Genomic DNA, 22,425 nt, shown 5'->3' with positions numbered 1-22,425 from the left:
TGAAATCAATCGTTTTTGTTTAGTATACAGTCGTGGCCAAAACTTTTGATAATGACACAAAGATTAATTTTCAACAAAGTCTGCTGCCTCAGTTTGTATGATGGCAATTTGCATAAACTCCAGAATGTTATGAAGAGTGATCAGATGAATTGCAATTAATTGCAAAGTTCCTCTTTGCCATGCAAATGAACTGAATCCCCCCAAAACATGTCCACTGCATTTCAGCCCTGCCACAAAAGGACCAGCTGACATCATGTCAGTGATTCTCTCGTTAACACAGGTGTGAGTGTTGACGAGGACATGGCTGGAGATCACTCTGTCATGCTGATTGAGTTCGAATAACAGACTGGAAGCTTCAAAAGGAGGGTGGTGCTTGGAATCATTGTTCTTCCTCTGTCAACCATGGTTACCTGCAAGGAAACACGTGCCGTCATCATTGCTTTGCACAAAAAGGGCTTCACAGGCAAAGATATTGCTGCCAGTAAGATTGCACCTAAATCAACCATTTATCGGATCATCAAGAACTTCAAGGAGAGCGGTTCAATTGTTGTGAAGAAGGCTTCAGGGCGCCCAAGAAAATCCAACAACCACAAGGACCGTCTCCTAAAGTTGATTCAACTGTGGGATCGGGGCACCACCAGTACAGAGCTTGCTCAAGAATGGCAGCAGGCAGGTGTGAGTGCATCTTCTCTGATGAATTCCTTTTCCAATTGTTTGGGGCATCCGGAAAAAAGCTTGTCTGGAGAAGACAAGGTGAGCGCTTACCATCAGTTCTGTGTCATGCCAACAGTAAAGCATCCTGAGACCATTCATGTGTGGGGTTGCTTCTCAGCCAAGGGAGTGGGCTCACTTACAATTTTGCCTAAGAACACAGCCATGAATAAAGAATGGTACCAACACATCCTCCGAGAGCAACTTCTCCCAAACATCCAGGAACAGTTTTGGTGATGAACAATGCCTTTTCCAGCATGATGGAGCACCTTGCCATAAGGCAAAAGTGATAACTAAGTGGCTCGGGGAGCAAAACCGATATTTTGGGTCCATGGCCAGAAAACTCCCCAGACTTTAATCCCATTGAGAACTTGTGGTCAATCCTCAAGAGGCGGGTGGACAAACAAAAACCCACAAATTCTGACAAACTCCAAGCATTGATTATGTAAGAATGGGCTGCTATCAGTCAGGATGTGGTTCAGAAGTTAATTGACAGCATGCCAGGGCAGATTGCAGAGGTCTTGAAAAAGAAGGGTCAACACTACAAATATTGACTCATGTAATTGTCAATAAAAGCCTTTGACACTTATGAAATGTTTGTAATTATACTTCAGTATTCCATAGTAACATCTAACAAAAATATCTAGACACTGAAGCAGCAGACTTTGTGGAAATTAATATTTGTGTCATTCTCAAAACTTTTGTCCACGACTGTACATTTTAAAGTGAAACATCTGAGTTCCCTAATTCTGTTACCATGGAATTGCCCTGAAGCAAAACAAACAGAGATGTCATCATCTTCCTCGGGAGATGCAGGAGCTTTCCATTGTCTAAGTGTGTTGACTAGACTACTGTGAGGACGGCCATGTTGAAACTCATGAAAAGGGTGAAGAAAGATGGTATTTCGACAGCTGTCACGTGATACTGTCCGTCTGTCTTCTGTGGGATGCTGTCCTCAAACTACATTGACATGCAGGATGACAGAGTATTTAAATATTCCCAAAAATGATAATAGTGTTTTGGGTGAAAGGAAATGCAGCTAGTGAGAGAGCAATGTGTCTCGATGATGATCTGAACTACTGGTCTTTTTATTCTCGGCATTACAACGACAGATACATTGGCGGTGTGCAGTTTCACTTCAAAACGCCTTTCATGTTGGGAACAGTTTGGACCGTACCTAGTATGATAGACCAGTTGTTTCAGTCGGGTACATGGCAGCAGGCACAATGCCTATTTGAGTTCCAGTGCAGTGCTATTTGTTCAGCTATGCGTTTCATCTCTTTTATACTGAAGGCTTTCCTGCCTTCGGCAGTGGAGCAAGTACTGGGACTCGGGGACAAATAGCATTTATGATGAAAGAGTCTCTTCATACATTGTGCTGGGGATATGCTGTCTGCAATGTCACTATGACGAAGCCCTGCCTGCAGAGTTAGAAGTTGGTTTGACACCAACAAGGGACGGTCATGGATTCCAATGTGACCAATGTCAGGATCATTTTTGAAAAAACGTTCACACAAAGTCAAAGTAAACATTTAAAAAAAATGTACGTTCATATTGTTTCCACGGAGGGGATCCCGATTTGACCAATGTCAGGGGAATTTTTTCAAATCCCTGAAACCCAGTTCATAATATCAGCTCAGCTCAAAAGTCCCACTATTATTCAATACCCACATAAGGTTACGGTTTGGTGTGGCTTTGTAAATTTCACTGGACCAACTTTTGGTCCTAAATCAGACGAAGTAGGCCTATAATTTGATACGTTTGACCACCACTGTAAGTATTGGTAATGACTCATTTTCTCAAGCGTGACATCCAAAAGCTTTGGTCCATGACCACAATGCATCACTCTGACCAATGATGACTCAATGGAGAAGGTAAATATTACTCAGTGTTGTTGTGAACAGATCAGAACACATCCAAACACATTAAAAACCTTTGTATAGAGCACACATCTATGTTGCAAAGGACATACTAAGGTGTTATACTCTGCTTTATTTTAGGGCTGTTCCTGGAGAGCTACTGTCCTGTAGCTTTTCACTCCAACCCTAATCTACTGCACCTGATTCTAATAATTACCTGGTTGATTAGCTGAATCCGGTTAGTTACAGCTGCGGTTGAAGTGAAAACCTACAGGAGGGTAGCTCTCCAGGAACAGAGTTGGAGTGAAAACCTACAGGAGGGTAGCTCTCCAGGAACAGGGTTGGAGTGAAAACCTACAGGAGGGTAGCTCTCCAGGAATAGGGTTGGAGTGAAAACCTACAGGAGGGTAGCTCTCCAGGAACAGGGTTGGAGTTAAAACCTACAGGAGGGTAGCTATCCAGGAACAGAGTTGGAGTGAAAACCTACAGGAGGGTAGCTGTCCATGAACAGGGTTGGAGTGAAAACCTACAGGAGGGTAGCTCTCCAGGAACAGGGTTGGAGTGAAAACCTACAGGACGGTAGCTCTCCAGGAACAGGGTTGGAGTGAAAACCTACAGGAGGGTAGCTCTCCAGGAACAGGGTTGGAGTGAAAACCTACAGGAGGGTAGCTCTCCAGGAATAGGGTTGGAGTGAAAACCTACAGGAGGGTAGCTCTCCAGGAACAGGGTTGGAGTGAAAACCTACAGGAGGGTAGCTCTCCAGGAACAGAGTTGGAGTGAAAACCTACAGGAGGGTAGCTCTCCAGGAACAGGGTTGGAGTGAAAACCTACAGGAGGGTAGCTCTCCAGGAATAGGGTTGGAGTGAAAACCTACAGGAGGGTAGTTCTCCAGGAATAGGGTTGGCTAGCCCTGCTTTATGTCTATGTCATTACAATGTGTGGTGCTTGTTCAAGGTTCATCAGTTCCTATGCTGCAGTGTGAGACTTCACACCGCCTTATTGGATAGGTCTAGCTTTGACAGCTACAAGTGGTTGTCTACCAACAGCTTCAAAAGTATCCACACAATTCATTAGATGGGATTACTTCAAGACAAGCCGTCCTTAACGCGTCTATTTTGAACGTCTGCTTCTTTCCGTCAGATAGGTCCGCTATTTTATCACACTCCAAGTCAGAACAGGAAAGGTGTCAGCATTGGGTCCTTGACTTCTAAACATAACGAGGACTAAGTAACCCTGAAAGAAGTTAGGGCTGATTAAACCAGTCTTAATGTATAAGTAACCCTGGAAGAGTTGGAGCTGATTAAACCAGTCTTAATGTATAAGTAACCCTGGAAGAGTTGGGGCTGATTAAACCAGTCTTAATGTATAAGTAACCCTGGAAGAGTTTGGGCTGATTAAACCAGTCTTAATGTATAAGTAACCCTGGAAGAGTTGGGGCTGATTAAACCAGTCTTAATGTATAAGTAACCCTGAAAGAGTTGGGGCTGATTAAACCAGTCTTAATGTATAAGTAACCCTGAAAGAGTTGGGGCTGATTAAACCAGTCTTAACGTATAAGTAACCCTGAAAGAGTTGGGGCTGATTTAAACCAGTCTTAATGTATAAGTAACCCTGAAAGAGTTGGGGCTGATTAAACCAGTCTTAACGTATAAGTAACCCTGGAAGAGTTGGGGCTGATTAAACCAGTCTTAACGTATAAGTAACCCTGGAAGAGTTGGGGCTGATTAAACCAGTCTTAACGTATAAGTAACCCTGGAAGAGTTGGGGCTGATTAAACCAGTCTAAATGTATTACCCAGCACTTGGCTCAAACACATTATTAGTCTGATGCCGTATGCCTCCCTCCTCCTGGAGAAGGGAAATAGTTCTTAGTGAAAATGAGCTCTCACTTTCTATTTAACCAGGCACCCTAGCACCCGTTCAGTGAGCCTCCTGAGCCCCTACTTAATGTAGGACTAGAAGCATAAAGCCAGCGTGTGTGTGTGTATTACAATGTGACCTGAAAACTGAGGTGTGTGTGTGGGCGGCTGCCTCCAAGATGTTGCTAATCAGCCCGGGTGAAAGCTGCTGCTGCTACTGCAGTGGTTGTTTGTTGTTACCAGAGAATCAAAGGAACCCTTAATTCACTACAACAGCTTGGGAGATAAGAGGGAGCAAGGGATGGATGAAAGGAATGAGGAGAGGGAGGGAAGGAGTGTGTGTGTAAAGAGCTTTTCCAAATACCTAAAGAAAAATAAGTATTATACCCTCCTGAACCAGGTAATTGTGTAGTTCAGATAACCTGGCCATCTGTCTCCTAAACCTCAACTGGAAAGATGGAACATGTTAATACTGTAATCTGCAGAAGTGAGACCCGTGGATGTTGTTTTCTGCATCACATTGTTGCTTTGGAGAAATGTGAGCAGGGAACAGAAAGTTGTTTTTTTTATCTAAAAAAACAAACAAATGTACCCCCTTTTTTCTCCCCAATTTCGTGGTATCCAATTGTTAGTAGCTACTATCTTGTCTCATCGCTACAACTCCCGTACGGGCTCGGGAGAGACCAAGGTTGAAAGTCATGCAGGACAGGGGTCGCTGGTGCGCAATAAGACAAAGATATCCCTACCGGCCAAACCCTCCCTAACCCGGACAACGCTATGCCAAGGACAAGTTTTTGGCCCAACCCACTGAGTCTAAATCATGTCCATTCTGTTTCAGGTGTCGGGGTTGTTTCATGATGCCAGCATTGGAAACCCTATCAACATCGTAGTGGTTCGTCTGATCCTGCTGGAGAAGGAAGAGGTAAGAGAACCACAGCTCAGGCCTACACGTTACAAAACACCATTAGCAAACCACTGTCATTGGAGCTCCGTTTTAAAGACACATTTACTGAATCAGTGTTGAAAGACTTACAAAGGGTTCATTTGTGGCATAAAATGACTGCCAGATCTTTAATGACAATGACCATTAATCTTATCCTAAAACAAAACTGTCAGACTGACCACAGCAAGATATTTTAATTTGATTTTAGCCATATAAAACACAACAACAAACAAGGTAACACAAAAATAGCTAATTATGAATTGATCACAAATCCTAACACCAGTAGGCTGCAATAACAGATTCAAGTGGCTTGAGTCCCAGTGTCATACGAGGAAATGGAATATGTGACGCACATTGTAAAGATGTCGCGAAGTTACGTTTCTTTTCATGGCGTCGAGATTCCACTCTTGTTAAAACTAGTGTATGATCATGCATTGTCGCTTGAAACTAAGCAGTTATGCTCTTGGTAATTGGTCTAAACTAGTTCCAATGTCATTTTCCGTAAACAATAAAATAATATTATTAGTTTGTGTAATGATCTGAGGAAGTTCTGACTGCAGGCGATGACCGACTCCGTATGAGAGAGATTGAGACGGGGGAGAGATAGAGACAAGAGAGAGCGAGAGCCAGTACATTGCTACCTGCCTTTCTGTTTATTCAACTGTGAAGCAGTGTCTATTTCACTGTCCATCTTTGTAATGTTGTGCCATAATATCCTAGTCTTGGGGGAAAGGATTGTCTATTGCACTGCAACATTCTAGAGATTTACTTTGTTGGTGGAGGGGTGATAACAGAGAAGCTCATTAGCGAGAGAAGGAAAGCGAGAGCGAGAGAGTGAGAGATGGATAGCGCTAGCCCCATCTGACTACTGTCTCTATCCTCTTTCCCCTCCAGCCTTGTCGTCATCATCATAGCCAAGGTCTCAGTTACATCCTTCAGCCTTGTCATCATCACAGCCAGTTCTTCAGATACATCCTTCAAACAGCATTTTACATCAGAACACCACTGGCTCCCAGTGTAGGAAGTATAGGCCCCTACACCCTTCCCACAATGTGTTAGGAAGTGTAATGTGTAGCTAGTGCTGAAACAAATCTCTCTGAAGTCGTGGTTACTGGCTAATGGGAATGATGTAGTCTGAGAAAGAGCATGTAGGGTAAGTTTCCTAACCATTCCCTAACCAAATCGTCTGGAACTGTTCTAGAGGTCTCTGTTTCATGTCTATATTTTGAAAGAGGAATTGGCCTGATCAACTCAAAAGTTTGTAGTCGAAAAAAGTATTTGGGTGCCGATTTCAAAAGGCATACATTTGAAAAAAGGAAGAACCTGTTTTCTTTTAATTTGTAATGTATTTATTTAGCAGGTCAGAGGTCAGAGCAAACGGAGGCATTTCGGCAAAGCCTTTGTCTAAAGCTGACTAAGCCTGTCGCCGAAACACGTTCGTTTGCACTGACCTCTGACCTGCTAAATAAATACATTAAAAATTAAAAGAAAACAGGTTCTTCCTTTTTTCAAATATTCCACTGACACTGTAGTGTCTATACGTTGACACACAACCATATCGTTTAGGCTCACTTTTCCTATGGGTAGACTACTAGACTGTCGATGTTTACATCCCTGCAGAGTAAAGTATGTGGTTGGCCATAATATGGTTCTTAATGGGTTGTCATAATCATGCTTGAAAGTGCACATTTGAACCTTGAATGCAGTTTTGACTCCTGAAGGTGAATCTAACTCTTCATCAAGAGCTAATAGCTCAAAGCTATGATAATATGGCCAATTGTATTACTTTCTAGAATGGCTGTCTAGTAGACACAGCAACATCTTTTAAATGCCTATAAAGCAGTGATGTAGGGGTAAAACAAAATTGGTGGGAAAACTCTCTGGTTGTAATGCTTCCTATTCTTTCAATGCTTTTTCCCACAAAAGGTGTGTAACCTGTGTTTACTTGACTACTGCTCTACAACGACCAGATAAAGGTCTCACAACCAGAGAACCAGTTTACAAACAGGAAATGATGTCATTATGAGATCAGATGCCATAAGCTACACAGCTTTGGGAAACCTCACCCCTGTTCATGAAGGTATCTGATGTTTCATTGTCTTACGTAACGATGACATCCCTGTGGTTGGCAGGAAGACCTGAAGATCACACACCACGCTGACAACAGCCTGAGCAGCTTCTGTAAGTGGCAGAAACGGCTTAACATGAAGGGAGAAGAACACGCGGTCCATCACGACGTTGCCGTCCTTCTCACCAGGTAATCCACTCCCACCAAGGCTGAATTCCATTTGCGGTCTATTGAAGAGAGGATGTATACTGAACAAAAATATAAAGGCAATATGCAACTATTTCAAAGATATTACTGAGTTACAGTTCATAAGAAAATCAGTCAATTGACATCTGTGGCATTTTGTTGTTTGACAAAACTGCATAGTTTAGTGGGTTTTTATTGTCCCCAGCACAAGGTGCACCTGTGTAATGGTCATGCTGTTTAATCATCTTCTTGATACGCCACACCTGTGGATAGATTATCTTGGCAAAGGAGAAATTCTCATTGACAAGGATGTAAACAAATTTGTGCCCAAACATTTTAGATAAATAAGCTTTTTGTGTGCATGGAACATTTCTGAGATATTTTATTTCAGCTCATGAAACACGGGGCCAACACTTTACATGTTGCATTTATATTTTTTGTTCAGTATACTTTCCTCTCTTTACTTGTGCTTTCTGAATAGTAGTACCTTTCGGTGCCGTCCTCGAAGCTGAAGGAAGTGATCCTCCTCGCAAGCATTTGTCCTATTTTATTTATCTCGAAACGCCCAAAATGTATTTCTCCTCACCATTCAGTCATGGAGGATAGTCCTTTTAAAACGATGAACGGAATGAATGTGAGACATTACGTGTAGAACACCATACTGGAACAAAACATCCTTGAGATCCTTTGCCTACCTTCCCCTCCCATTGATGGCCTGACTGTTATTCGCTGTAGTTTACCACCAGAAACAAATTGTATTTTCCCTTCTTAATTGAATAGACCTTTTTTTCCTCCCTCGCTCCATCTCTTTGATGAGACCGCTTTCCACTCAAAGCCACTCATTAAACTACGACTCTTTTGTTTGACAAACGAGTGCAATTAGAGGCTCCACCATAACTTTAATTTGAGCAGCGCCACAACAACAAGGATATTTCCAGAGATTTGGTGACATTCCCTGGACCTTTTTCAGAAGGTAGTTGGTGCTCCTGAGTTGTACTTTTCTCCAATTGTTTTAATTTAAGTAGCTTTTCCACAGAGACTCATCCCACCGGTCATGGTCTTGATAGATTCAGAACATTAAACACATGTCAAGAATAGGAAGTGATGATGTTAAAGGTCATTGTTGTGCTCCTTATTACAATGTCTCAGTCCTTATCTCCCTCTGTCCTCTCCTTCTCTCCCTCTTTCCTCCTTTTCCATCTCCTTCCCTCATCCTCTCGTCTTCTCTCCCTCCCTCCTCCCTTTTCCTCTCCCTCCCTCCTCCCCTCTCCTTCTCTCCTCCCTTTTCCTCTCCCTCCTCTCCTCAGAAAGGACATCTGTACGGCCATCAATAAGCCCTGTGAGACCCTGGGCCTGTCTCATGTGGCAGGAATGTGTCAGCCCCACCGCAGCTGCAGCATCAGTGAGGACACGGGCCTGCCGCTGGCCTTCACCGTCACCCACGAGCTCGGGCACAAGTAAGTGCATCGCATGTGCATATGGACACACACACACATACACGCACACACTCACACTGACACCACACCTCATACATTTCTGTCACATGATTGGAGTTTTCTTTATTTCACCTTAATTTAACCAGGTAGGCTAGTTGAGAACAAGTTCTCATTTACAACTGTGACCTGACCAAGATAAAGCAAAGCAGTGCGACGCAAACAACAACACAGAGTTACACATGGAATAAACAAACATACAGTCAATAATACAATAGAGAAAGTCTATATACAGCATGTGCAATTGAGGTAGGATAAGGGGGGTGAGGCAATAAATAGGCCATAGTGGCGAAATTATTACAGTATGGCAAATTAAACACTGGGGTGATAGATGTGCAGAAGATGAGTGTGCAAGTAGAGATACTGGGGTGAAAAGTAGCAAAATAAATAAAAATATGGTGATGAGGTAGTTTGATGGGCTATTTACAGATGGGCTATATACAGGTACAGTGATCTGTGAGCTGCTCTGACAGCTGGTGCTTAAAGCTAGTGAGGGAGATATGAATCTCCAGCTTCAGTGATTTTTACAGTTTGTTCCAGTCATTGGCAGCAGAGAACTGGAAAGAAAGGCGGCCGAAGGAGGAATTGGCTTTGGGGATGACCAGTGAAATATACCTGTTGGAGTGTGTGCTGCAGGTGGGTGCTGCTATGGTGACCAGTGAGCTGAGATAAGGCGGGGCTTTACCTAGCAATGACTTATAGATGACCTGGAGCCAGAGCGAGGGCCAGCCAACGAGAGCATACAGGTCGCAGTGACAAAACGGATGGCACTGTGATAGACTGCATCCAATTTACTGAGTAGAGTGTTGGAGGCTATTTTGTAAATGACATTGCCGAAGTCAAGGATCAGTAGGATAGTCAGTTTTACTAGGGTATGTTTGGCAGCATGAGTGAAGGATGCTTTGTTGCGAAATAGGAAGCTGATTCTAGATTTAATTTTGGATTGGAGATGCTTATTGTGAGCCTGGAAGGAGAGTTTACAGTCTAACCAAACACCTAGGTATTTGTAGTTGTCCACATATTCTAAGTCAGAACTGTCCAGAGTAGTGATGCTGGACGGGTGGGTAGGTGCGGGCAGCGATCGGTTGAAGAGCATGCATTTAGTTTTGCTTGCATTTAAGAGTAGTTGGAGGCCACGGAAGGAAGGTTGTATGGCATTGATTCTCGTCTGGAGGGTAGTTAACACAGTGTCCAAAGAAGGGCCAGAAGTATACAGAATGGTGTCGTCTGCGTGGAGGTGGATCAGAGAATCACCAGTAATAAGAGCGACATCATTGATGTATACAGAGAAAATAGTTGGCCCGAGGATTGAACCCTGTGGCACCCCCATAGAGACTGCCAGAGGTCCGGACAACAGGCCCTCCGATTTGACACACTGAACTCTGTCTGAGAAGTAGTTGGTGAACCAGGCGAGGCAGTCATTTGAGAAACCAAGAGTCTGCCGATAAGAATGTGGTGATTGACAAGAGTCGAAATCCTTGGCCAGGTCGATGAATACAGCTGCACAGTATTGTCTCTTATCGATGGCGGTTATGATATCGTTTAGGACCTTGAACGTGGCAGAGGTGCACCCATGACCAGCTTGGAAACCAAGCTAGCGGAGAAGGTACGGTGGGATTCGAAATGGTCGGTGATCTGTTTGTTAACTTGGCTTTCGAAGACCTTAGAAAGGCAGAGTAGGATAGATATTGATCTGTAGCAGTTTGGGTCTAGAGTGTCTCCCCCTTTGAAGAGGGGGATGACAGCGGCAGCTTTCCAATCTTTGGGGATCTCAGACAATACAAAAGAGAGTTTGAACAGGCTAGTAAAAGGGGTTGCAACAATTTCGGAGGATAGTTTTAGGAAGAGAGGGTCCAGATTGTCTAGCCCTGCTGATTTGTAGGGGTCCAGATTTTGAAGCTCTTTCAGAACATCAGCTATCTGGATTTGGGTGAAGGAGAAATGGGGAGGCTTGGGCAAATTGCAGTGAGTGGTGCAGGGCTGTTGGCCGGGGTAGGGGTAGCCAGGTGGAAAGCATGGCCAGCCATAGAAAAATGCTTATTGAATTTCTCAATTATTGCGGATTTATCGGTGGTGACAGTGTTTCCTAGCTTCAGTGCAGTGGGCAGCTGGGAGGAGGTACTCTTATTTTCCATGGTCTTGTCACATGGTATGTCACATGGTTGGATGTCCTCACCCATCTACACACAATGGCCCATATTGACAATGCGAAACATGTTAATATACACTTTTGTTATTACATAAATATCTAGTTTGCATAAGTATTCACATCCCTTAGTCAATACTTTGTAGAAGCACTTTTGGCAGCGATTACAGCTTTGAGTCATCTTGGGTATGTGTCTGGATCAGCTTTGAGTCGTCTTGGGTATGTCTGGTTCAGCTTTGATTCGTCTTGGGTATGTGTCTGGATCAGCTTTGAGTCGTCTTGGGTATGTGTCTGGATCAGCTTTGAGTCGTCTTGGGTACGTGTCTGGATCAGCTTTGAGTCGTCTTGGGTACGTGTCAGGATCAGCTTTGAGTCGTCTCGGGGATGTCTGGTTCAGCTTTGAGTCATCTTGGATATGTTTGGATCAGCTTTGAGTCGTCTAGGCTATGTCTGGATCAGCTTTGCACAACTGGATTTGGGGATTTTCTCAAACTCTTAAGTTAGATGAGGAGCGGCGGTGAACAGCAGTCTTCAAGTTTTTCCACAGATTTTCAATGGGATTCAAGTCTGGGCTTTGGCTGAGCCACTAAAGGACTTTCCCATTCTTGTTCTGAAACTATTCCAGCGTTGCTTTGGCTGTATGCTTGGGGTCATTGTCCTGTTGGAATGTAAATATTTGCACCAGTTTAAGGTCGTTTGCACTCTGAAGTAGCATCTTACCAAGGATGTTCCTGTATTTGGCTCAATCATTGTTCCCTCTATCATGACCAGTCTCCCAGTCCCTGCTGCTGAAAAGCATCCCCATAGCATGATGCTACCACTGCCATGATTCATGGAAGGGATGGTGTTAGAAGGGTGATGAGCTGTGCCTGGTTTTATCCAGATATATCCCTTTGCATTCAGGCCAAATAGTTACATTTTTGTCCCATGAGACCACATAATCTTTTGCCTTATCTGAATCTTTCAAGTGCCTTTTAGGAAACTCCAGATGTGCTGTCATGTGCCTTTTCCTCAGGAGTGGCTTCCGTCTGTCCACTCTACCATAAAGCCCAGATTGATCAAGTGCTGTAGAGACTATTGTCCTTCTGGCAGTCTCTCCCATCTCAGCCAATGAACTCTGTAGTTGTGTCAGTGGTTATTGGGTTATTGGGTTTTTGGTCACCTCCCTGACCAAGGTTCTTCTTGCCCGGTTGCTCAGTTTGGTTGGATGGCCAGCTCTATGCAGAGTCTGGGTAGTTCCATATTTTTTTTTCAATTACACAATGATGGAGACCATTGTGCTCTTGGAAACTTCAACAATCTAGAAAATATTTGATACCCTTCCTCAGATATACCGTGAGCTCCAAAAGTATTGGAACAGTGACACGTGTTGTTTTGACTCTCTACTCCAGCACGTTGGATTTAAAATTATACGAGGACTATGAGGTCAAACCCCCAAGACATTCTAACCTCTCAACATTTCAATTAAAACCTGGAAGGTTAGCACAAATATCATACCCTCCCAAAAATGCCAACCTCCCAGGTTGTAATTGAAATGTTGAGAGGTTAGAATGTATTGGGGGGGTTGACCTCATAGACATTATATCATTTCAAATCCAAAGTGCTGGAGTACAGAGCCTAAACAACAACACGTTTGTCACTGTCCCAATACTTTTGGTGCTTACTGTATGTCTCATCACAGTTCTCTCTCTGAGATCTACGGACAGTTCCTTGGACTTCATGGTATAGATTCTGCTCTGACATGCACTAAATCAAGTCCAAAATATTGGTGGCCGCAGGTGGACTCCAATCAAGTTGTAGTGACATCAAGGATGTTCAAAGGAAGCTACGTTTGGAGTGTCATAGCAAAGAGGTGTGAATACTTATGTTAATTAGTTATTTCTGTATTTTATTTTCAATAAATGTGCAAACATTTCTAAAAACATGTGTTTTCACTTTGTAATTATGGGGTACTGTGTGTAGACGGGGTGAGGAAAAATATATTTAATATTTTTTTAACTCAGGCTGTAACATAACAAAATGTGGAATAAGTCAAGGGGTTTGAATACTTTCTGAAGGCACTGTGTGTGTTGAGTGTCTGGGACTATCAATCAAGAAGACAATTAATGTCATATTTGAATGGCTTGATGTCAAGATTTGACAATTAATGAATTATCTGCTTACAGTTTATTCTTCATGAAATTATTTGCAGTGGCACAAAATGGTCCTTACTGCGACAGTATTTTAATTATGAATTAAATATACTCACATATTGTTAGTCAATTTTCTAGGAATAGATTAGTTTACAGAACAAAACACCCAATTAATTTATGAATAGTGCATCAGAGTGGGTATTGGATTTGCACATGGAATATTCTCTGCCCTCTGTTTACCAGCACTTCGATGTTTAATGCATAACAATATATATACAATATTTAAATTCTGCTTTTGCAAAAAAAATGTCCTGTCAATGTGCCCAGGGATTCACTAAATCATCAACTTACTAGCTAAACATACACAGAACATCTCATTTAAACTACACTATTTCTTCCCCACTGCATATTTCATGTTTTTGTTCAACCAGCGAACACATTCTACCCACTCAAATCAAATCCAATTTTGTTTGTCACATACACATGGTTAGCAGATTTTAATTTGAGTGTAGCGAAATGCTTGTGCTTCTAGTTCCGACCATGCAGTAATATCTAACAAGTAATCTAACAAATTCACAACAACTACCTCATACACACAAATCTAAAAGGATGGAATACGAATGTGTAAATATATATAAATGGATGAGTGATGGCCGTGTGGCATAGACAAGTTGAAATAGATGGTATGAAATACAGTATATATGAGATTAGTAATGTAGGATATGTAAACATTATTAAAGTGTCATTATTTAAAGTGAATAGTGATACCTTTTGTTAAATCCATTTATTTAGTAGGTTTAACAGTGTAAATTAAATGTGACCATACTTTATCACTCATATCTTCTATGATGCTATTGAGACCAAAATAGCATTTGCAAAGTCATCAGCTATTTTTTTTCCAATTGAACCCAAAATTCAACTAAACATAGACAATACATAGGACTAGGGTTTCACGCTCTGGTTGGTTTAAAATGGAATTATATTTAGTGATATTGAGTTGTTTGGTTGTTAACGCAACCAAAAATCAACATTTGAAGGGGTTTCATTGTCCGCTTGTTTAGTTCCATCTTTGCAACTGACTTAGTCTGGCTATCCAAGTTTTAAAAATTCAAAAAGCTCAAATCAGTTGATTTAGTCCTATTCTTTAACTGAGATTTTCAGTCAAGATGGAGACTCCAACATATCAATTATTCATTTGTAGACAAACTGGAGTTCAAGCCAGACTAAGTCACTGGCACAGATGGAACTATCCAAACAGAAGATGCATCTCCTTCCAATGTTGATATTTGGTTTTGTTGACAACCAAACGAGTCAATATCACTTTTGAAATACAATAACAATCCTATTAACTTGTCAACAAGTTCACAAATGATATGTTGGATTCACGTCTTCAACTCAGTTAAAGAATGTGATTAAGCCAGTGGCTCAGATGGAACTACCCCTGCAGCAGATTCATCTTCTTTAAATGTTAATATTTTGATGCCTTGTCAACCAAACACAATTCAATATTACTTTTGTAAAATGGCCTTGCGTTACAACCTAATGTAACAATCAACCTTAAAATTAGTAACACATCCATGGCCACATTGTGAGGTTACTGCAACTATAGAAATGTCTTCCTATTGTCACGATCGTTGTATTGAGGAGACCAAAGCGCAGCGTGAATGCATGATAAGACAGAAAAACACAAAGTACACCAACCAACCAACCAACCAACCAACCACAAAAAAGAAACTGAGTGCTAACATGCAACATCACATAGACAATAACTCACCAACCACAATACAAAACAGGCTACCTAAATATGGTTCCCAATGAGAGACAACGACAAACACCTGCCACTGATTGAGAACCATATCAGGCCAAAACACATAGAAATAGACAAACTAGACATACAACATAGAATGCCCACTCATGTCACACCCTGACCAAACAAAACATAGAAACAAACAATGCAAATCATGGTCAGAGTGTGACACCTATGTAATCATATAAAGTGTGTATGTTCAAGATAGCATGAATAGGTCATCGCAGGTCAGGTGGAAATCTTCACAATTCCTGTAATAATCTGACCAGAATCTCCAACAGTATTGATCACTTTTTAATGTAATACTTTTTAATGTAATCTCAACTGTAATCCAGGTCATTTGGTTCTACTATTAGATGAAGCACAGTGATTTAATTTTTATTTATTTTTTCACCTTTATTTAACCAGGTAGGCTAGTTGAGAACACCTTTATTTAACCAGGTAGGCTAGTTGAGAACACGTTTTCATTTGCAACTGCGACCTGGCCAAGATAAAGCGTAGCAATTCAACACATACAACAACACAGAGTTACACATGGAATAAACAAAACATACAGTCAATAATACAGTAGAACAAAAGAAAACAAAAAGTCTATATACAGTGAGTGCAAATGAGGTAAGTTAAGGAAATAAATAGGCCATGGTGGCGAAGTAATTACAATATAGCAATTAAACACTGGAATGGTAGATCGGCAGAAGATGAAATGCAGGTAGAGATACTGGGGTGCAAAGGAGCAAAATAAATAAATACCAGTATGGGGATGAGGTAGGTAGATGGGCAGTTTACAGATGGGCTATGTACAGGTGCAGTGATCTGTAAGCTGCTCTGACAGCTGGTGCTTAAAGATAGTGAGGGAGATGTGAGTCTCCAGGTTCAGAGATTTTTGTCATTCGTTCCAGTCATGGGCAGCAGAGAACTGGAAGGAAAGACGACCAAGGGAGGAATTGGCTTTGGGGGTGACCAGTGAGATATACTTGCTGGAGCGAGTGCTACGAGTGGGTGCTGCTATGGTGACCAGTTAGCTGAGATAAGGCGGGGCTTTACCTAGCAGAGATTTGTAGATAACCTGTAGCCAGAGGGTTTGGCGACGAGTATGAAGCGAGGGCCAGCCAACGAGAGCGTACAAGTCGCAATGGTGGGTAGTGTATGGGGCTTTGGTGACAAAACGGATGGCACTGTGATAGACTGCATTCAGTTTGTTGAGTAGAGTGTTGGATGCTATTTTATAGATGACATCACCGAAGTCGAGGATCGGTAGGATGGTCAGTTTAACAAGGGTATGTTTGGCAGCATGAGTGAAGGATGCTTTGTTGCGATATAGGAAGCCAATTCTAGATTTAATTAATGTGAGTCTGGAAGGAGAGTTTTCAGTCTAACCAGACACCCAGGTATTTGTAGTTGTCCACATATTCTAAGTCAGAGCCGTCCAGAGTAGTGATGCTGGACGGTCGAGCAGGTGCGGGCAGCGATCGATTGAATAGCATGCATTTAGTTTTGATAACGCAATCTGTTGTATAAATAAATAAATAACATATCTGACATTGTATTTCCATTTGAGCTTTGCTGTCCTTTTAAGTGGTTGAAGCGCAGGGATAGACATTTGGGTGACAACTTTTCCATTGTAATTGGTTGTGCTTTTAGATGGTTGATAGAATAGTGATAACACATTGGAAATTCAACAACATTTTAGCTGTATTTTTTGAGTGAGTGAATCTCATTTATCCAACGTCTCACACCAAATTTTAACCAATTATCCAGGTTGAAGTGAGGTGGTGTGCTCAGTGGGTAGTGAAGAGTAGTCTACACCAAAAATGGCTTCTCTTTTGGAAGATTGCAAAGAGGAAAAACAGACCCAGGTGGCCCAAACAAAGCTTTAAAGCTTCTGTCTGATATCTCATGTCTCTCTGCTACCAATTACAGTTATCCAACACCTTTTGATCTTCTTTGTTGACAACATCACACTACGATATTGTTCTTCACACGTACAGTAAACCACATGCGCCAACCTACTCAGATATTGAGTTCTTCACACTAACACTGATGTCATACGAAGCAACCTGGATGCAATTAATGTCCACCTGTCGCCCTCAAACTGCCTGCAACATAGTTGCATTGAATCATCACGAGATAGAAACTGACTGGATACAATGTCCAGTCAGTAAGCAGAAACAAGTTTACATGACTCGTCATATCGTTCCGTTCCAGTTGTCATCTTTATTTTGTATTCATTTTTTTAACTTTTACCCCTTTTTCGTGATATCCTATTGGTAGTACAGACTCGGGAGCAGCGAAGGTCGAGAGCCAATGGTCCTCCGAAACACAACCCTGCTAAGCTGCACTGCTTCTTTACACAATGCTTGCTTAACCCGGAAGCCAGCCGCACCAATGTGTCGGAGGAAACACTGTACACCTGGCAACCGAAGTCAGCTTGCAGGCGCCCAGCCCGCCACAGAGTCGCTAGAGCGCAATGGGACAAAGACATCCCGGCCAGCCAAACCCTCCCCTAACCAGGACGATGCTAGTCCAATTGTGCGCCGCCTCATGGGTCTCCCGGTCATGGCCAGCTGTGATACAGCCTTGGATCGAACCTGGGTCTGTAATGACGCCTCAAGCACCACGATGCAGTGTCTTAGACCGCTGCGCCACTCAGGATGCCTAATAAATGTAATTTTATAAGTGAACTCAGACTTTTCCCTGTCCAGTTTCAAATGAAATTGTACAACAAGAACTGCACTAGCTAGCTTAGCTCGTCGCTATCTTGGTTAGCTAGCTAGCATGGTTGGTAAATAGACAACATTTTGGCTAGCTACATTTTACAGCCAGAATTTTGTCTATATCAATGCTGTTACAATTACCAAACATTTGGATAAACAAATAATTTATGAAAAATTCTGTGATGTATGAAAGGATTGCATGTTCTGTTTGAATTGCTTTGCCTTTGTGTATCAGCAAGGTCGCTTGAGATGTCACAGCTTGCAACTTGCTGCAACAGAAATTGTCCAAATTGATTCGTGTTACACAGGCGTCGCACAGGCAGCCCACTTCTGATATTTTTCCCACTAGTTGGTCTTTGACCAATCACATCAGATCTATTTACATCAGATCTTTGTCAGAGCTGATCTGATTGGTCAAATGACCAATTAGTGAAAAAAATATCAGATTTGGGCTGCCTGTCTAAACGCAGCCGTAGAGTAATCCGCATGGTGTTTCATCTCCATTGTGTGATGTGATGAACAAAAATAGGTGGTTCTTTCATGTTTTAGGTCTAGCCTTATAAATACCCTGCTGACAAACACAGCTATACAAATACATTGTCCCCAAATACCCTCAGTAATGACAATGCATTGTTCCCAGACACCTGCAATTAGGATACATTGTACACAAACACCCATGGAGAACATATCCTAATTAAATAATAATAACAGGCAGGTGTTGGATTTATGTACCGCCCATCCCACCCTTGTGTTGCTTAGTTATAATGTGTGGCAGAGGGAATGCAACATGTTAAGTATTTGATAAGCATTCAATGCGCACCTGAATGAAAGAGGAGCTGTGGAATGTGATACCATGGGACATTGCTCTGGTCCCTCCACCCCTTTAGAACCTATTAATGATGTTCTTTGTCCTCAGTGTTCTGTTGTTGTTGAGGCAGACACTATGGCTTTGGATATATGGTCTGTTGTTGTTGAGGCAGACACTATGGCTTTAGAAACATGGTCTGTTGTTGTTGAGGCAGACATTATGGCTTTAGAAACATGGTCTGTTGTTGTTGAGGCAGACACTATGGCTTTGGAAATATGGTCTGTTGTTGTTGAGGCAGACACTATGGCTTTGTGCTCAGTGTTCTGTTGTTGTTGAGGCAGACACTATGGCTTTAGAAACATGGTCTGTTGTTGTTGAGGCAGACACTATGGCTTTAGAAACATGGTCTGTTGTTGTTGAGGCAGACATTATGGCTTTGGAAATATGGTCTGTTGTTGTTGAGGCAGACACTATGGCTTTGGAAACATGGTCTGTTGTTGTTGAGGCAGACACTATGGCTTTAGAAACATGGTCTGTTGTTGTTGAGGCAGACACTATGGCTTTAGAAATATGGTCTGTTGTTGTTGAGGCAGACACTATGGCTTTGGAAATATGGTCTGTTGTTGTTGAGGCAGACACTATGGCTTTAGAAACATGGTCTGTTGTTGTTGAGGCAGACACTATGGCTTTAGAAACATGGTCTGTTGTTGTTGAGGCAGACACTATGGCTTTGGAAATATGGTCTGTTGTTGTTGAGGCAGACACTATGGCTTTGGAAATATGGTCTGTTGTTGTTGAGGCAGACACTATGGCTTTAGAAATATGGTCTGTTGTTGTTGAGGCAGACACTATGGCTTTGTCCTCAGTGTTCTGTTGTTGTTGAGGCAGACACTATGGCTTTGTCCTCAGTGTTCTGTTGTTGTTGAGGCAGACACTATGGCTTTGTCCTCAGTGTTCTGTTGTTGTTGAGGCAGACACTATGGCTTTGTCCTCAGTGTTCTGTTGTTGTTGAGGCAGACACTATGGCTTTGTCCTCAGTGTTCTGTTGTTGTTGAGGCAGACACTATGGCTTTGGAAATATGGTCTGTTGTTGTTGAGGCAGACACTATGGCTTTAGAAATATGGTCTGTTGTTGTTGAGGCAGACACTATGGCTTTGGAAATATGGTCTGTTGTTGTTGAGGCAGACGCTATGGCTTTAGAAATATGGTCTGTTGTTGTTGAGGCAGACACTATGGCTTTGGAAACATGGTCTGTTGTTGTTGAGGCAGACACTATGGCTTTGGAAACATGGTCTGTTGTTGTTGAGGCAGACACTATGGCTTTGGAAACATGGTCTGTTGTTGTTGAGGCAGACACTATGGCTTTGGAAACATGGTCTGTTGTTGTTGAGGCAGACACTATGGCTTTGGAAACATGGTCTGTTGTTGTTGAGGCAGACACTATGGCTTTGGAAACATGGTCTGTTGTTGTTGAGGCAGACGTTATGGCTTTGGAAACATGGTCTGTTGTTGTTGAGGCAGACACTATGGCTTTGTCCTCAGTGTTCTGTTGTTGTTGAGGCAGACACTATGGCTTTGGAAACATGGTCTGTTGTTGTTGAGGCAGACACTATGGCTTTGGAAACATGGTCTGTTGTTGTTGAGGCAGACGTTATGGCTTTGGAAACATGGTCTGTTGTTGTTGAGGCAGACACTATGGCTTTGGAAGTATGGTCTGTTGTTGTTGAGGCAGACGTTATGGCTTTAGAAACATGGTCTGTTGTTGTTGAGGCAGACACTATGGCTTTGGAAGTATGGTCTGTTGTTGTTGAGGCAGACACTATGGCTTTGGAAACATGGTCTGTTGTTGTTGAGGCAGACACTATGGCTTTGGAAACATGGTCTGTTGTTGTTGAGGCAGACACTATGGCTTTGGAAACATGGTCTGTTGTTGTTGAGGCAGACACTATGGCTTTAGAAATATGGTCTGTTGTTGTTGAGGCAGACACTATGGCTTTGGAAACATGGTCTGTTGTTGTTGAGGCAGACACTATGGCTTTGGAAACATGGTCTGTTGTTGTTGAGGCAGACACTATGGCTTTGGAAACATGGTCTGTTGTTGTTGAGGCAGACACTATGGCTTTGGAAACATGGTCTGTTGTTGTTGAGGCAGACGTTATGGCTTTGGAAACATGGTCTGTTGTTGTTGAGGCAGACACTATGGCTTTGTCCTCAGTGTTCTGTTGTTGTTGAGGCAGACACTATGGCTTTGTCCTCAGTGTTCTGTTGTTGTTGAGGCAGACACTATGGCTTTGGAAATATGGTCTGTTGTTGTTGAGGCAGACACTATGGCTTTAGAAATATGGTCTGTTGTTGTTGAGGCAGACACTATGGCTTTGGAAATATGGTCTGTTGTTGTTGAGGCAGACGCTATGGCTTTAGAAATATGGTCTGTTGTTGTTGAGGCAGACACTATGGCTTTGGAAACATGGTCTGTTGTTGTTGAGGCAGACACTATGGCTTTGGAAACATGGTCTGTTGTTGTTGAGGCAGACACTATGGCTTTGGAAACATGGTCTGTTGTTGTTGAGGCAGACACTATGGCTTTGGAAACATGGTCTGTTGTTGTTGAGGCAGACACTATGGCTTTGGAAACATGGTCTGTTGTTGTTGAGGCAGACACTATGGCTTTGGAAACATGGTCTGTTGTTGTTGAGGCAGACGTTATGGCTTTGGAAACATGGTCTGTTGTTGTTGAGGCAGACACTATGGCTTTGTCCTCAGTGTTCTGTTGTTGTTGAGGCAGACACTATGGCTTTGGAAACATGGTCTGTTGTTGTTGAGGCAGACACTATGGCTTTGGAAACATGGTCTGTTGTTGTTGAGGCAGACGTTATGGCTTTGGAAACATGGTCTGTTGTTGTTGAGGCAGACACTATGGCTTTGGAAGTATGGTCTGTTGTTGTTGAGGCAGACGTTATGGCTTTAGAAACATGGTCTGTTGTTGTTGAGGCAGACACTATGGCTTTGGAAGTATGGTCTGTTGTTGTTGAGGCAGACACTATGGCTTTAGAAATATGGTCTGTTGTTGTTGAGGCAGACACTATGGCTTTGGAAACATGGTCTGTTGTTGTTGAGGCAGACACTATGGCTTTGGAAACATGGTCTGTTGTTGTTGAGGCAGACACTATGGCTTTAGAAATATGGTCTGTTGTTGTTGAGGCAGACACTATGGCTTTGGAAACATGGTCTGTTGTTGTTGAGGCAGACACTATGGCTTTGGAAACATGGTCTGTTGTTGTTGAGGCAGACACTATGGCTTTAGAAATATGGTCTGTTGTTGTTGAGGCAGACACTATGGCTTTGGAAGTAAACTAATTAGACAATCAAAAACACATACAGCCAAACACCAATGCATTGACACAAACACATTGTTGATGTGGGCACAATGACATTGACATTTGTGAATAATAACAGAATCTGTCTATGAAATTATCCCCCTCTCAAATAAGTATTTTGAAAATTAAAAGCATATACAGCCACACACAAATGCAATGGCAGTACACTCAAGAACACAAACAAACACATCTCTATTGTGGTCTTTAATAGCAAAATGATCCAGGACTAATACAATTTTGATATGAGAGAGAGAGAGAGAGAGAGCGAGAGAGCGAGAGAGCGAGAGAGAGCGAAAGAAAGAGAGCGTGATTTCAAGGATGT

General features: G+C 42.4%; 1 protein-coding gene across 1 annotated transcript in view; it reads left to right on the top strand.

Moving 5' to 3' along the window:
- LOC139384817 (A disintegrin and metalloproteinase with thrombospondin motifs 7-like) overlaps positions 1–22,425 on the top strand; it is a 187,485-nt gene that overhangs the window by 16,122 nt on the left and 148,938 nt on the right. The window contains exons 5-7 of the mRNA XM_071129710.1: positions 5,267–5,350; positions 7,504–7,628; positions 8,933–9,082. Coding sequence (XP_070985811.1) covers positions 5,267–5,350; positions 7,504–7,628; positions 8,933–9,082 — 359 coding nt within the window. The remainder of the gene's footprint in view (positions 1–5,266; positions 5,351–7,503; positions 7,629–8,932; positions 9,083–22,425) is intronic.

The sequence above is a fragment of the Oncorhynchus clarkii genome, chromosome 26 (assembly GCF_045791955.1).
Source record: "Oncorhynchus clarkii lewisi isolate Uvic-CL-2024 chromosome 26, UVic_Ocla_1.0, whole genome shotgun sequence".
In the NCBI taxonomy this organism is placed as follows: domain Eukaryota; kingdom Metazoa; phylum Chordata; class Actinopteri; order Salmoniformes; family Salmonidae; genus Oncorhynchus; species Oncorhynchus clarkii.
The sequence above is the reverse complement of the archived record's forward strand: the minus strand, read 5'-3'. Positions and strand labels throughout refer to the sequence as shown.